This window comes from Bombina bombina, chromosome 6 (assembly GCF_027579735.1).
Source record: "Bombina bombina isolate aBomBom1 chromosome 6, aBomBom1.pri, whole genome shotgun sequence".
Lineage (NCBI taxonomy): Eukaryota > Metazoa > Chordata > Amphibia > Anura > Bombinatoridae > Bombina > Bombina bombina.
Window position 1 is genome coordinate 181,547,004 of NC_069504.1, and position 17,664 is coordinate 181,564,667.

Consider the following 17,664-nt stretch of genomic DNA (forward strand, 5'->3'; position numbering starts at 1 on the left):
GGAATGTAGAGGTTCAAACGGAACCCCTTGAAGAACTGAAAGAACTAAATTCAGACTCCAGGGAGGAGTCAAAGGTCTGTAAACAGGCTTGATCCTGACCAAAGCCTGAACAAAAGCTTGAACATCTGGCACAGCTGCCAGTCGTTTGTGTAACAAGACAGATAAAGCAGAAATCTGTCCCTTTAGAGAACTCGCTGATAATCCCTTATCCAAACCTTCTTGAAGAAAAGAAAGGATCCTAGGAATTTTGATCTTACTCCATGAGAATCCCTTGGATTCACACCAACAGATATATCTTTTCCATATTTTATGGTAAATTTTTCTAGTTACAGGTTTTCTGGCTTGTACCAGAGTATCTATCACAGAATCCGAAAACCCACGCTTAGATAAAATCAAGCGTTCAATTTCCAAGCCGTCAGCTGGAGGGAAACTAGATTTGGATGTTCGAATGGACCCTGTACAAGAAGATCCTGTCTCAAAGGTAGCTTCCATGGTGGAGCCGATGACATATTCACCAGGTCTGCATACCAAGTCCTGCGTGGCCACGCAGGAGCTATCAAGATCCCCGAGGCCCTCTCCTGTCTGATCCTGGCTACCAGCCTGGGAATGAGAGGAAACGGTGGAAACACATAAGCTAGGTTGAAGGCCCAAGGCGCTACTAATGCATCCACTAGTCGCCTTGGGATCCCTGGATCTGGACCCGTAGCAAGGAACCTTGAAGTTTTGACGAGACGCCATCAGATCCATGTCTGGAATGCCCCATAATTGAGTCAACTGGGCAAATATCTCCGGGTGGAGTTCCCACTCCCCCAGATGGAATGTCTGACGACTCAGATAATCAGCCTCCCAGTTTTCCACTCCTGGGATGTGGATCGCAGATAGGTGGCAGGAGTGATCCTCCGCCCATTTTATGATTTTGGTCACTTCTCTCATCGCCAGGGAACTCCTTGTTCCCCCCTGATGGTTGATGTAAGCAACAGTCATGTTGTATGATTGGAATCTTATGAATCTGGCCTTTGCTAGTTGAGGCCAAGCCCTGAGAGTATTGAATATCGCTCTCAGTTCCAGAATGTTTATCGGGAGAAGAGACTCTTCCCCAGACCATAGACCCTGAGCTTTCAGGGAGTCCCAGACCGCGCCCCAGCCCACTAGACTGGCGTCTGTCGTGACGATGACCCACTCTGGTCTGCGGAAGCTCATTCCCTGGGACAGGTGATCCTGGGTTAGCCACATACGGAGTGAGTCTCTGGTCTTCTGATCTACTTGAATCACTGGAGACAAGTCTGTATAGTCCCCATTCCACTGTGTCAGCATGCACAGTTGTAATGGTCTTAGATGAATTCGAGCAAAAGGAACTATGTCCATTGCTGCAACCATCAACCCTACTACTTCCATGCACTGAGCTATGGAAGGTCGTGGAACAGAGTGAAGAACTTGACAAGCGTTTAGAAGTTTTGACTTTCTGACATCTGTCAGGAAAATCTTCATTTCTAAAGAATCTATTATTGTCCCCAAGAAAGGAACTCTTGTTGACGGAGACAGGGAACTCTTTTTCTATGTTCACCTTCCACCCGTGAGATCTGAGAAAGGCCAGAACGATGTCTGTGTGAGCCTTTGCCTTTGAAAGAGACAACGCTTGTATCAGAATGTCGTCCAAGTAAGGTGCCACTGCAATGCCCCTTGGTCTTAGAACCGCTAGAAAGGACCCGAGTACCTTTGTGAAAATCCTTGGAGCAGTGGCTAGCCCGAATGGGAGAGCCACAAACTGGTAATGTTTGTCCAGAAAGGCGAACCTTAGGAACTGATGATGATCTTTGTGGATAGGAATATGTAGATACGCATCCTTTAGATCCACGGTAGTCATAAATTGACCCTCCTGGATTGAAGGTAAAATCGTTCGAATAGTTTCCATTTTGAACGATGGCACTCTGAGAAATTTGTTTAGAATCTTTAAATCCAGAATTGGTCTGAAAGTTCCCTCTTTTTTGGGAACTACAAACAGATTTGAGTAAAACCCCATTCCTTGTTCCACAGTTGGAACTGGGTGTATCGCTCCCATTTTTAACAGGTCTTCTACACAATGTAAGAATGCCTGTCTCTTTATTTGGTTTGAAGATAAGTGAGACATGTGGAACCTGCCCCTTGGGGGTAGTTCCTAGAATTCCAGAAGATAACCCTGAGAAACTATTTCTAGTGCCCAGGGATCCTGAACATCTCTTGCCCAAGCCTGAGCGAAGAGAGAGAGAGAGTCTGCCCCCTACTAGATCCGGTCCCGGATCGGGGGCTACTCCTTCATGCTGTTTTGGTAGCAGCAGCAGGCTTCTTGGCCTGCTTACCCTTGTTCCAGCCTTGCATCGGTTTCCAAGCTGGTTTGGTTTGCGAAGCATTACCCTCTTGTCTAGAGGCTGCAGAGTTGGAGGCTGGTCCTTTCCTGAAATTGCGAAAGGAACGAAAATTAGACTTATTCTTGGCCTTGAAAGGCCTATCTTGTGGGAGGGCGTGGCCCTTACCCCCAGTGATGTCTGAGATAATCTCTTTCAATTCTGGCCCAAAAAGGGTTTTACCCTTGAAAGGGATATTAAGCAATTTTGTCTTGGAAGATACATCCGCTGACCAAGACTTTAGCCAGAGCGCTCTGCGCGCCACAATGGCAAACCCTGAATTTTTCGCCGCAAAGCGGCATCTAAAATAAAGGAATTGGCTAACTTAAGTGCGTGAATTCTGTCCATAACCTCCTCATACGGAGTCTCTCTACTGAGCGACTTTTCTAGTTCCTCGAACCAGAACCATGCTGCTGTAGTGACAGGAATAATGCACGAAATAGGTTGCAGGAGGTAACCTTGCTGTACAAAAATCTTTTTAAGCAAACCCTCCAATTTTTTATCCATAGGATCTTTGAAAGCACAATTATCCTCAATAGGAATAGTAGTGCGCTTAGCTAGTGTAGAAACTGCCCCCTCGACCTTAGGGACTGTCTACCATAAGTCCCTTCTGGGGTTGACCATAGGAAATAATTTCTTAAATATAGGAGGGGGGACAAAAAGGTATGCCGGGCTTCTCCCACTCCTTATTCACTATGTCCGCCACCCGCTGAGTATAGGAAAAGCGTCGGGGTGCACCGGAACCTCTAGGAACTTGTCCATCTTGCACAATTTTTCTGGAATGACCAGGTTGTCACAATCATCCAGAGTAGATAGCACCTCCTTAAGCAGTGCGCGGAGATGCTCTAATTTAAATTTAAATGTCACAACATCAGGTTCTGCCTGTTGAGAATTCTACCTGAATCAGAAATTTCCCCATCTGACAAAACCTCCCTCATGGCCACTTCAGATTGGTGTGAGGGTATGACAGAGCAATTATCATCAGCGCCCTCCTGCTCTACAGTGTTTAAAACAGAGCAATCGCGCTCTCTCTGAAATGCAGGCATTTTGGATAAAATATTTGCTATGGAGTTATCCATTACTGCCGTCAATTGTTGCATAGTAACAAGCATTGGCGCGCTAGAAGTACTAGGGGTCTCCTGCGTGGGCAAAACTGGTGTAGACACAGAAGGAGATGATGTAGAACTAAGTCTACTCCCTTCATCTGATGAATCATCTTGGGAAACTTTACTATCTGTGGCAGTACTGTCCTTACTTTGTTTGGACGCTATGGCACAATTATCACACAATTTTGAAGGGGGAGACACATTGGCTTCCATACATACAGAACATAGTTTATCTGAAGGCACAGACATGTTAAACAGGCTTAAACTTGTCAATAAAATACAAAAACAGTTTTAAAACAAAACCGTTACTGTCTCTTTAAATTTTAAACAGGGCACACTTTTTTACTGAATATGTGAAAAACTATGAAGGAATTGTTCAATTTTAACCAAATTTTCACCACAGTGTCTTAAAGCATTCAAAGCATTGCACCCCAAAAAACGTTCCCCAAAGTTATAAAGTGTGAATTTCAATATCAAGCTGTATAAAATGCCTAAATAAAGCAATCGATCTAGCCCATAAAAGTGTCTACCAGTTTTATAGCCCATATTAAGCCCTTTATTCTGTTTGAGACTAAGAAAATGGCTTACCGGTCCCCATGATGGGGAAAATGACAGCCTTCCAGCATTACACAGTCTTGTTAGAAATATGGCTAGTCATACCTTAAGCAGAAAAGTCTGCCAACTGTTTCCCCCAACTGAAGTTATCTCATCTCAACAGTCCTATGTGGAAACAGCAAACGATTTTAGTTACTGCTGCTAAAATCATATTCCTCTCACAAACATAACTTCATCTTTTTCTGTTTCAGATGAAATAGTACATACCAGCACTATTTTAAAATAACAAACTCTTGATAGTAGAATAAAAAAAAACTACAACTAAACACCACATACTCTTCACCATCTCCGTGGAGATGCTGCTTGTTCAGCGGCAAAGAGAATGACTGGGGTGGGCGGAGCCTAGGAGGGACTATATGGACAGCTTTTGCTGTGCTCTTTGCCATTTCCTGTTGGGGAAGAGAATATTCCCACAAGTTATGGATAACGCCGTGGACCGGACACACCAATGTTGGAGAAAAAGACAATGCAATATCACTTAATTTGAATTTAAAAAGAGCAGTAGAATATTTTCTGGCAAATTTTAAAGTTAATACATATATCCTGTCCCCTGTATCATGTGACAATCATCAGCCAATCACAAAATGCATATAATACACTGTACTTTTGCACATGCTCAGTAGGAGCTGGAGCCTAAGCAAGTTCAATAAATATATGCATGTTTTTATAATAAAATTGGAAAGTTTTTTTGTAAATTTTATAGCAGTTTGACAGGTGTTTGTATCATGCAAATTGACTCAGAGTGCAGAATGGGAGATTTACATCCCTGCAGTGCCTGCATTGCTCTATATTATTCCTGCAGCCTTTTTTTTTTTTTTTTAAATTCATGTTTATTAAAGGGATAATAGACCCATATTTTGTCCTTTCATGATTCAGATAGAGCATGCAATTTTAAGAAACTTTCTAATTTAATCCTATTATCAGTTTTTCTTCATTCTCTTACTATCTTTACTTGAAAAAGCAGGAATGTAAGCTTAAGAGTCGGCGCTTCCTGATTGGTGGCTGAATGTAGCTAACCAATCAGCAACTCTACTCAGGTGCAGAACCAAAAATGGTCTGGCTCCTTACCTTACATTACAACATTTTCAAATAAAGATATCAAGGGAACAAAGAAAAATTAATAGGACATAAAACATGCAATGTTGCACAAAACTAAGTATCATTTTAACAATCAAAATTAACCCACAGCCTTTTATTTATTTATATTATAGTACTGCGGAATCTGTTTAGCGCTCTACAAATAACCGATAATAATAATACATATGTTAAGTAACAAACTGAAAGCATGTAAACCTGCTGCTCTGTATTGTCTGTGCTAACCAGAAACAATACAGCTGTGAAGAAGTTAGCAATATTGCCAAGATATAAATGAGCACCACTGCTGTCACATGGTGCAGTAATGTGTTTTTGAAGATGGTGGCGCACAATATAAAAACATGGAAATTTACAAACTGGCACCTTTATGAGATTAAAATAAGAACAGATCTAAAGAGCTGCAGGTACAAAAACCAACAGCAGTGTTTGTAAAACTGTGCAAAGAACTAGTTTTCAAAGTAACATTTCAAATGTATTGTATTGACAATATAAATATCTACTTACAGACACAGTTAGCGACTCTTCTATATCTTTATGGCTCACAAGTTGAACATTACCATCTTCATAATAATGAACCTATAATAATAATAAATAATAAATGTGGCATTTTTTGTGCAATTACAGTCAAGTGTTGAAGCCCTTTGTACACAAACTCACTATAAAAGAAAAATGTTTAATATTGTAAATCCATATATACATAATGCTCCACTAAACATTAACCACTGTTACAGTATAAAGAAAGTACAGCCCCTCAAATAATATTTCATTCTCGGTTATAGAGCACATACTACTACTGTAAGAGGTTGGTCTGCATTAAAGTCATTAAACAAAACCTGCATTGCATATAAGATATTCTAATAATAAACTAAGCACTGTATTGCAAAAGACCTGAAGACAAAATTAATACGTTTTAAAACTATTCAAAACTCTTGTAACTAAAATGTGCATGGTTTTGCAGTCTAGAATATTTCTTTGTCTTCCTTTTAGTTATATTCATAAAATCACCGAATAATTTCAAAGCTCAATTCACAATAAAATTTCAGTAAAAAAAAAAAAAAAAAAAGTTTGTATTTAGAATTTATTTTACCTGCCTTTTTTCTATAAAATCTCCCAACTTGAATTCTTTAAATCTCCCGAAAGCAATATAAAATTGGATTTGTTTTAAGAAAAGAAAAAAGCGGGTTCCTTATTTATTTTGCCCCATTTTAATGTAATTTATGTATGAATATTGTGTTTTTTTTTCCCTACTACCTGGGTGCATTCTGCAATATTCAGGATCCTCACTTTGCAATATCCTACTACACAGTTATTGCTTAAAGGGACAGTCTACCATTGAATTATTGTTTTAAAAGATAGATAATCCCTTTATTACCCATTCCCCAGTTTTGCACAACCAACACAGTTATATTAATGTACTTTTTACCTCTGTGATTACCTTGTATCTAAGCATCTTCTTCCAGCCCCCTGATCACATGACTGACTGTTTATGATCTATTGTCTTGCAGTTATCATTGTGTTGGACTAGATCCTAAATAACTTCCTGTGCCTGTACACAGTGTTATCTATATGGCCCACGTGCACTTTTAGTCTCTTTGTGTTGAAAAGGAATTTAAAAAGCCTGTGATAAGAGGCAGCCCTCAAGAGTTTAGAAATTAGCATATGAGTCTGCCTAGGTTTAGTTTCAACTAAGAATACTAAGAGAAAAAAGCAAATTTGATGATAAAAGTATATTGGAAAGTTGATTAAAATTACATGTCCTATCTGAATAATGAAAGTTTAATTTTGACTAGACTGTCCCTTTAAGAGGTACAGAAACTGCTTTATAGATGTACCTGATCTGTTGGAGCAGGGCAGAGAAATAAAGTGAAGTGTGTCTTCTACAATTATGTTCCCAAACAGCGCTGAGAAATCAAAAATGCTAAATTAAATAGTTACTTTATGTTTACAAAGCTTGTGTGCACAGATCTTTTGCAGTGCAGTGCTTTCAGATATATTCACCAAGCATTTACGGTACATTTAAAAAAAAAAAAAAAAAAATGTATAGCCCCATTAACGTATGATAAAGTTTACCTTAACCTGCTATATAGCGATCGCTTAAAACGGTGCACACGCTCATGCATGTGTAGCTTCTGAATAGCTCCAAAAAAAAAAAAAAAGAGGCCAAACATAAAAATAGACAGGTGCATTCAGCAGTTTTGTTAGCTGAATGCGGAAAGTGATCTTCGTGTGTTGCACTTTCCCAAAAAGAAATCCGCCTTCTTCTGTATTCAGCAGCTACAAAAACTGCTAACTGCATGTCTAAACAAAAGGCTTTTACATAACACATGCCTTGACTGTCGTAAAGCAAACCCCTGCAAAATCTTGTTAACAAAAAATTCAGTTTTAACTGAATTTTAATAATTTACTTGTGTTTCTATTGCAGAAGGTTGGTCATTTGTAATCTGGTCTGCTGTAATCCATAAAATAAATCATATCTTGTATTACATAATTCAAGACTATGAAGTTTTGTTAGGAAAGGTCTAATGATTCTTCTGAGATATTGTCTGTACATTGTTTTAGTGAAAGGCAGAATTAAAACTTACATAGCAAATTCATCACAATTTAAGACATTGTACCTGAATTTTTAAAATGCCAACCACTTTTGTTGTTGAAGGTGTAATCGTAAACTTCCATTCTGACCTCCAGCGTCCATTCCTTATGGAGGAGATAAGAAAAACAAAATGTATGCTCATCTGATCAATTATTTTCTTTCGGAATGATGGTCCACAGTCCTCCATAACACATGGGATATATTTCCTGCCACTAGGTGCAGGTCAAGAACCCATACAAGAGCTTTAAAAACCTCCCACCTCTCTCTCTAGTTTTACATATAGCAGAGTAGAGAATAGGAAAGAAAGGTAGGAAAGGCAAAGCAAGGCCTACAGAGGTGTCATTAGATTTGTAACCCATGAAGCCAGCGGGGCCTGTGGATCATCACTCCGAAAGAAAACAATTTATCAGGTTAGCATAAATTTTGTTTTCTCTTTCGTAAAATGATGGTCCACAGTCCTCCATAACATGGGATTAATACACAAGCCGGTGGTCTGTGTTACGTACAGGGCGGGAAAATACTACGACAGCTAAAATTAAGCCGACACCGTGGCCTGAAGGACTTTCCTGCCAAAAGCTGCTTGCAAAGAAGCAGACATCAAAACTGTAAAAATTAGAAAAAGTATGTATGCAAGGAGGGCCATGTGGCAGCTTTGCAAATCTGCTCCAAATATGCATCATCCTTAAAGGGCTATGATGTTTCCACTGCTCTGGCAGAGTGAGCTGTAATACGTTTAGGAGGCGACTTACCCCCCCACCAAGTAGATCTTGTGATTGACTTGTTTAAGCCAATATGCCAATGCTACCTTAGTAGCTTTCTGTCCTTTATGATTCTCAGAGTAATCTACAAACAAACTAGAAGTTTTTCTAATTGCTTAAGTCGCTTTGAAATAGAAATTCAGAGCTCTAACTACTTCCAGATTATGTAACAGTCTTTCCCTAGACTTAACAGGGACTGGACAAAGAGAAGGAACATCAATTTCTTGTGTGAGTGAGTGAACTGGGCGCCCCCCCCCCCCCCAATACTGTGAGTAGTACAGCACAGGAAGTGATGAATGGCTCGGTACTGGCCTGATGGGTCACTGACATCGGCGACTGAGTCCAGCCTGCTGCCTAGTACTGATCTGTTGTCTGCGGCAGGAGAGCCCGGGCCGGGAGGAGCTGATGCTGCAGCTAAATATGTGAAAGACTTTAGGCTGTCAGTGCAGACGGAGGTTAGAGAGGTGGCGCGGAGTAAGGTGAGCTGGGGGCGTCCTGTGTGCAACTGTAAATAGTTACTATATACACAGTGATATATCGCCTACATGCATTGCACTCATTTGTGCCGACTTTATCACCCACTGTCTGTCACTGAAGGCTGGTGCCCGCAATGCACTGTTAGCACTCCTGCCAAGAACAGCGCATATCTTACTTTTTTTATGTCATTCACGCACCCTGTCAGGGACACAAGGGACTAGTAGTCCCCCACTATATAATTCCCTGCTTGTCACTGACAGGAAGGGACTTGGACTTGTACCTCACAATATGACCCTCTGTCATAGGAAGGGATTAGTACCCCACTATATGCATCACCGAAGAAAGAAGGAGGCGGCACACTTGGTAAAAGTAAACCAGGCAGGAACTTTATTCCATAAGTCGCTACATACACACTACCAACAAGAGACGGAGGAAAGGGGGCGTGTCCTAGTACCCCACTATATGTATCACCCTCTGTCACTGACAGCAACAGACTTTTGTACCCCACTATACATACATATAATTTTGTATTTTGATTTCATAATGAATTTGAGGCTGCGAGAAGCCACGCCCCAAACCACGCCCAGAGACACACCCTCTCCACGCCCACTTAAAAAGTGTCCAGGAATTTTCTGGGCAAAAGGTGGCAACCCTTTATTTAGTACGCAATACAGCCTTATCCTTGTGAAATATAAAAAAATGGAGGATCACAGGATAACACTGACCAGGGACGGATTTGCCATTACAGACGCATTGCAGCAGGGGTGCCACTGCTGACTGTAGAGTCAGTGTATTTAAACATTTATTTATTTTTTACTTTTTTTTTTATGACTTTGTGCTGACTGAATTGTAGTACAGACAGTCTCAGACCAGTATACTGTAGCAGTAGAAGCAACTGTACTGTATACAACACAGCCAGGCTACTCTGCTGCATAGAGGGAAGCTGTGATAATCAATACCGATAGCGCTGCGCACAGCCTTGCACTGCAATTTTGCAGACTGCCTCTGCTCTGCTCACCAGGGGCATTTTAACTTGGCAGGCAAACCAGGCACTTGCCTGGGAAGCAGGCAGGGCGAGATTACTAATTACTTTGAGGCTGGTGTAGCTGCCTGCAGTTCTATTATAACTGGGAGTTTTGGAGGCAGTTTTTTTTTTTTTTTTAAATAGATCGTTTTTGGCATTATTATTTTTTTATGCATGATGCAGGGCAGGGCGCTCTGCATCATGCATAAAAAATAATGCCAAATACAATGTCCTACCAGTGCTTTTTCAGGGCACCCTGCTTCACACTTTCTGGACCTGTGATCTGGGTCCTGCCCCCTCCCACAAGCATTGACTTGAAGGCTTCAACTAGATACAGGAAGAGATGACAGCCTGGAGGTACTAGAATTACATACTGAAAAAGCACTGGTAGGACTTTAAAAGGACAGTCTACACCAGAATTTTTGTTGTTTTAAAAGATAGATAATCCCTTAATTACCAATTCCCCAGTTTTGCATAGCCAACATCGTTATAATTATACACGTTTTACCTCTGTAATTACCTTGTATCTAAGCCTCAGCAGACTGCCCCTTATTTCAGTTCTTTTGACAGACTTGCATTTTAGCCAGAGCTGTCTCCATGGTAAATTCACGTGCTTGAACTTAAAGGGACAGTCTAGGCCAAAATAAACTTTCATGATTCAGATAGAGCATGTAATTTTAAACAATTTTCCAATTTACTTTTATCACCAATTTTGCTTTGTTCTCTTAGTTGAAAGCTTAACCTAGGAGGTTTAAACTACATTCTCTATCTGAATCATGAAAGTTTATTTTGGACTAGACTGTCCCTTTAATGTTATCTATATGAAACACATGAACTAATGCCCTCTAGTGGTGAAAAACTATCAAAATGCTTTTAGATTAGAGGCGGCCTTCAAGGTTTAAGAAATTAGCATATGAACCTCCTAGGTTTAGCTTTCAACTAAGAATACCAAGCGAACAAAGCAAAATTGGTGATAAAAGTTAATTGGAAAGTTTTTAAAAATTACATGCCCTATTTGAAAGATGAAAGTTTTTTTATGGACTTCACTGTCCCTTAAAGCTTCCTTTATTTTACTGCTTAAACTTTAAAAACTCATTTGCTGTTTATTATAATGATCAGTGACTTCTCTAGGTAAAGACAGGAAGTGTTTGCAGTAGAGCTGCAACAACTAATCGTCATAATCGATTATGAAAATAGATGTCAACGAATCTCATAATCGATTAGTTGGTTTTTCAACCTTTATAAGTATATATTCGTTATTTTTAGAGCGGACTAGATATTTCCCCTAACCTTATAGCTGGTTATTTACCATTGCATATAGATATTCTAGATATTTTTATGTTAGAATGAAGTCAAGGGTTACTTTGAGAGGCCCCTTGCCAAGGTAGAAAACACTTCGCATTGGTGAAGAGCTAACAAAGATAAATATCCCACTTTGGTGAAATTGGCAAAACCCTACTTATACACCTTATCAGTCTGTGGTTTTGTTTAATTATAAAACTGTGCTCTGCTGCTTAAAAATTGAAGAAACAGTTGTGTTAATGTAAAGTTTTAGTCTGAAGTTTATATTTGTAACACTCATTATGTGGATTTTATTTAAAACATAGAAAACTATTATTGATTCTCTTGTTATCCGATTAGTCGATTAATTGAAAAAATAATCGGCCGATTAATCGATTATGAAAATAATCGTTAGTTGCAGCCCTAGTTTGCAGCATGTACCCTGGTGTATGTGACAATGTATTAGTAATAGTATATACAGCAGTATGATCCGTGTGCAATGTTAAATATATAGGTTGCACATTTATTACATATCATATTCCCTAGAGCTCTCCCATGCTGGCTAATCCTCATTCAACACACATGTAAATTTGATCTGGAGCAGCTAACATCTTGGGTATAGATATGGCAACTGGTTGATAAGTAATGTGCAATATATTTTGCACAATATCTTATGTCAGACATTTTTGTTTGTATTTGTTTTTCTCAATACATTTACATTTTGCTCTGAAGAAGCATTGTTAAACTTACTGGTTGCCATTTAACCCTATATAGTAGCTAAAAATATAAGCGCATGTTAATCTAGCACAGATTTACAATATTTGTAAATCTGACCATGTATTCTATCTGGAGCAGCAGATCTCCCAGTGCTACATGCAGTAATGCATGTGTGTTTGAGGAGCAGCAGATCTCCCAGTGCTACATGCAGTAATGCATGTGTGTTTGAGGAGCAGCAGATCTCCCAGTGCTACATGCAGTAATGCATGTGTGTTTGAGGAGCAGCAGATCTCCCAGTGCTACATGCAGTAATGCATGTGTGTTTGAGGAGCAGCAGATCTCCCAGTGCTACATGCAGTAATGCATGTGTGTTTGAGGAGCAGCAGATCTCCCAGTGTTACATGCAGTAATGCATGTGTGTTTGAGGAGCAGCAGATCTCCCAGTGCTACATGCAGTAATGCATGTGTGTTTGAGGAGCAGCAGCTCTCCCAGTGCTACATGCAGTAATGCATGTGTGTTTGAGGAGCAGCAGATCTCCCAGTGCTACATGCAGTAATGTATGTGTGTTTGAGGAGCAGCAGATCTCCCAGTGCTACATGCAGTATTGCATGTGTGTTTGAGGAGCAGCAGATCTCCCAGTGCTACATGCAGTAATGCATGTGCGTTTGAGGAGCAGCAGATCTCCCAGTGCTACATGCAGTAATGTATGTGTGTTTGAGGAGCAGCAGATCTCCCAGTGCTACATGCAGTAATGCATGTGTGTTTGAGGAGCAGCAGATCTCCCAGTGCTACATGCAGTAATGCATGTGTGTTTGAGGAGCAGCAGATCTCCCAGTGCTACATGCAGTAATGTATGTGTGTTTGAGGAGCAGCAGATCTCCCAGTGCTACATGCAGTAATGTATGTGTGTTTGAGGAGCAGCAGATCTCCCAGTGCTACATGCAGTAATGCATGTGTGTTTGAGGAGCAGCAGATCTCCCAGTGCTACATGCAGTAATGTATGTGTGTTTGAGGAGCAGCAGATCTCCCAGTGCTACATGCAGTAATGTATGTGTGTTTGAGGAGCAGCAGATCTCCCAGTGCTACATGCAGTATTGCATGTGTGTTTGAGGAGCAGCAGATCTCCCAGTGCTACATGCAGTAATGCATGTGTGTTTGAGGAGCAGCAGATCTCCCAGTGCTACATGCAGTATTGCATGTGTGTTTGAGCAGCAGATCTCCCAGTGCTACATGCAGTATTGCATGTGTGTTTGAGGAGCAGCAGAGCCACCTGTGTATATGTAATTTATGTATCTATCTGGAGCTGCTGTCCCCGTTATGTTTGATTTATATGTACATGTGTATACCTGGGGCAGTGGGTCAGGTTAATACTAAAACATAACTGAATATATATCTGGTTAAGTGTGTATAGTAGTTTAGGCATGTATGTAAGTAACTAATGGTGAGTAAGCATACTAACTAGGAATGTCAGTATTTTGCTGTCAGTAGCTGCTGACCTTGCTGTGATTAAAAAAAAAAAAAAAAGGAGGCAATGCTAGTTCCTCTGTTCATGTAGGAACCTCTTCTAGAACAATGTATTTTCCCTCCTCAATTCAGCATCTGCAATTTGATGAGATTAGACTGGTCTCCTGTAATAGCAGTCAGTGCTGGATGTCTGATTGCAGCCCTCAGACCAAAGCCACAGTTCTCCTGTCAAGACCAAAGGCACTCATAGTGCGACATCTCCTACTTGAATGGCTTTATCTTTATTTAATATCATATATGTGACTGTCATAATCCTGTCTGACTAACTTCTACTGTGCTAGTGCTTTAGACTACAGACAGTCAGTAACTAACAGTAAAAGTTATCTAACTGTGATGCAACAAACCAAACAGCCTGCCTGCCCTTTCTCTGGCTTCCAGACCAGTCCCAGAGGGTAATTAAATAAAAAAAATTAGGGTCTGGTCTGGAACAAACAAAAAGGTGTGTGTGTGTATGTAATGTTCCATCCATTTCTGATAACAGTTGAAGCCTCTTCAAACGTCAGAAATTACTAATCCGGCTTCCTCCAATCACGGCTCCCCCCCCCCGGGGAATCTTGGCCTGAGGCAACGCCGTGATTGGAAAAAGCCGGATTCGTCATTTTGGACCCGCAAAGAGGGCTAGCAACGGGCGGAGGAAGCGCTGCAGCGAACTAAAGGAAATCATTTCCGACATTACTGGAGGTAAAGGTCATGCCCTTCCTCAGGACAAGACTGTTAAAATGAGGGTTAAACAAAATAATTTTCGTTCCTTTCAAAACTTTAAAGGTGGACCCTCTACTTCCTCCTCCGCCACAAAGCAGGAGGGGAATTTTGCACAATCCAAGTCACACCTGGAATAAAGTTAAACAGGCCAAGAAGCCCGCTGCTGCTACCAAGACAGCATGAAGGGGCAGCCCCTGATCCAGGGCCGGATCTAGTAGGCAGACTTTCTCTCTTCGCTCAGGTTTGGGCAAGGGACGTTCAGGATCCCTGGGCATTAGAAATCGTGACCCAGGGGTATCGACTGGAATTCAAGGATTTTCTCCCAAGAGGGAGATTTCATCTTTCATGTTTGTCTGTATACCAGACAAAAAGAGAGGCGTTCTTAAGCTATACTGAAATATCCTCTGATGAGGATCTCTCTGATTCAGAAGATCCTACCTCAGATATTGACACTGACAAATCTACTTATATTTTCAAGGTGGAGTATATTTGTTCCTTGTTAAAAGAAGTGTTGGTTACTTTGGATAGAGGAGTCTAGTCCTCTTGATATCAATACTAGTAAACATTTAAATTCTGTTTATAAACCTCCTGTGGTTCCTCCTGAGGTTTTTCCAGATCCTGATGCCATTTCTGATGTGATTGCCAAGAAATGGTACTTCTTTCATTCCTTCTTCTAGGTTTAAAAGATTGTACCCCTTTGCCAGCGGCTAGATTAGAGTTTTGGGAAAAAGTCCCCAAAGTTGATGGGGCTATTTCTACTCTTGCCAAACGTACTACAATTCCTATGGAAGACAGTACTTCTTTTAAAGATCCTTTAGATAGGAAACTTGAATCATATCTAAGGAAAGCTTATTTATATTCTAACTATATTCTCAGGCCTGTCATTTCTATGGCTGATGTTGCGGCTGCATCAACCTTTTGGTTGGATAGCTTAGCGCAACAGGAAACAGATCCTAATTTGTCTAGCATTGTTCGTTTGCTTCAACATGCTAATCATTTTATCTGTGATGCTATTTTTATATCATCAACATTGATGTTAAATCTATGTCTTTAGCTATTTTAGCTAGAAGAGCTTTATGGCTCAAATCTTGGAATGCTGACATGGTATCCAAGTCTAGATTACTATCTCTTTCTTTTAAATGCAACAATTTATTTGGTTCTCATTTTGATTCAATTATTTCAACTATTACTGGGGGGGTGAGTTTTTTTCCTCAGGATAAAAGATCTAAGGGTAAATCTAAAGCTTTTAATTGTTTTTGTTCTTTTTGACAGAATAAGGAACAGAAAACCAATCCTTCCCCCAAAGACTCTGGTTCCAATTTGAAACATTCTTCAAGTTGGGGGCTGGCTTTGGTTTCTTAAATTTATTCCAAGTCTGCATGAAGGTGCGGCCCTCGATCCAGTTCAGCTGGTGGGGGGCAGATTGAGATTTTTCTAAGACATTTGGGCAGATTACATTTAAAATTAGTGGAATCAGAGTATTGTCTCTCAAGGGTATCAAATAGGATTCAGAGTAAGACCTCCTGTGAGAAGATTCTCTCTCATGTTCCAGCAAATCCGGTGAAGACTCAGGCTTTTCTGAAGTGTGTTTCAGATAAAGAGCTTTCAGGGGTAATAATACGAGTTCCGTTTCAGGAACAGGATCAGGGGTTTTATTCAAATATATACATTGTCCCAAAGAAAGAAAATTCATTCAGGCCAGTTTTGGATCTGAAGTTTTTGAATAGTTTTGTAAGAGTCCAAACTTTCAAGATGATGACTATGAGGACTATTTTGCCTTTTGTTCAGCAAGGTCATTATATGTCCACAATAGACTTACAGGATGCATATCTTCACATTCCGATTCCTCCAGATCACTATCTGTTTCTGAGATTCTCTTTTCTAAACAAGCATTACCAATTTGTCGCTCTTCCATTTAGCCTAGCAACAGCTCTAAGGATCTTTTCGAAGGTTTTTTGGTGCCCTTCTATCTGTAATCAGAGAGCAGGGTATTGCGGCGTTTCCTTATTTGGTAGATATCCTGGAACTAGCTCAGTCTTTACAATTAGCCAAATCTCACACAAATCAACTAGTGTTGTTTCTTCAAAGACATGGTTGGAGGATCACTTTACCAAATAGTTTCTGGATTCCTCAGACAAGGGTCAGCTTTTTAGGTTTCCAGATAGATTGAGTGTCCATGACTCTGTCTTTAACAGACAAGAGGCAAATGAAATTGGTTTCAGCTTCTCGAAACCTTTAGTCCCAATCATTCCCTTCAGTGGCTATGTGCATGGAAGTTTTAGGTCTCATGACTGCAGCATCGGACGTGATCCCCTTTGCTCGTTTTCATTGTATGCTGGTGCAGGGATTATACTCGGATATCAATTGATATACTTAAATCTCAACATTCAACTCTCTCTGACTTGGTGGTTAGACCATCATCGTATAGTTCAAGGGGCTTCTTTTGTTCATCCTATCTGGACTGTGATCACAACAGATGCAAGTCTTTCAGGTTAGGGAGCTGTGTGGGGATCTCTGACAGCACAAGGGGTTTGGAAACCTCAAGAGGCGAGGTTACCAATCATTTTAGAACTCTGCTATTTTTAGGGCTCTTCGGGATTGGCCTCTGTTAAAGAGAACCATTTATTTGTTTTCAGACGGTCAATATAACAACTGTGGCATATCTCAATCATCAGGGTGGGACTCGCAGTCCCCTAGCTATGAAAGAAGTATCTTGGTTACTTTCTTGGGCGGAATCCAGCTTGTCCAATTTCTGCGGTGCATATCCCAGGTGCAGACAATTGGGAAGCGGATTGTCTCAGCCGTCAGACCTTACATCCGGGGGAGTGGTCTCTCCATCCAGATGTATTTTGTCTGACTGTACAGATGTGCGGTCTTCCAGAAATAGATATGATGGCTTCTCATCTAAACAAGAAACTTCCCAGGTACCTATTCAGGTCCAGGGATCCTCAGGCGGAGATGGTGGATGCTTTAGCAGTTCCTTAGTTTTACCAACCTGCTTATATATCTTTCCGCCTCTAGTTCTTCCAAGAGTGATCTCCAAGATCATTATGGAACAATCATATGCATTTCTGATAGCACCAGTGTGGCCTCACAGGTTTTGGTATGCGGATATTGTCCGGATGTCCAGTTGCCAGCCTTGGCCACTTCCTTTAAGACCAGACCTTCTGTCTCAAATCGTTAAATTTGAAGGTATGGAAATTGAACGCTTAGTGCTTAGTCATAGAGGTTTCTTTGACACAGTGATTAATACATTGCTACAGACTCGCAAGTCTGTTTCAAGGAAGATTGATTATCGAGTTTGGAAGACCTATATTTCATGGTGTTCTCAAATTCTCCTGGCATTCTTTAAGAATTCCTAGAATTTTACAGTTTCTTCAGGATGGTTTGGAT

The 17,664-nt window shown here is 40.6% G+C and overlaps 1 protein-coding gene across 1 annotated transcript in view; it reads right to left on the bottom strand.

The window, feature by feature from the left end:
• The window catches only part of CAPZA2 (capping actin protein of muscle Z-line subunit alpha 2), a 135,939-nt gene that overhangs the window by 53,425 nt on the left and 64,850 nt on the right, over positions 1–17,664 (bottom strand). The window contains exons 7-8 of the mRNA XM_053716689.1: positions 7,813–7,891; positions 5,702–5,773 (exon numbers count right to left, since the gene is read on the bottom strand). Coding sequence (XP_053572664.1) covers positions 5,702–5,773; positions 7,813–7,891 — 151 coding nt within the window. The remainder of the gene's footprint in view (positions 1–5,701; positions 5,774–7,812; positions 7,892–17,664) is intronic.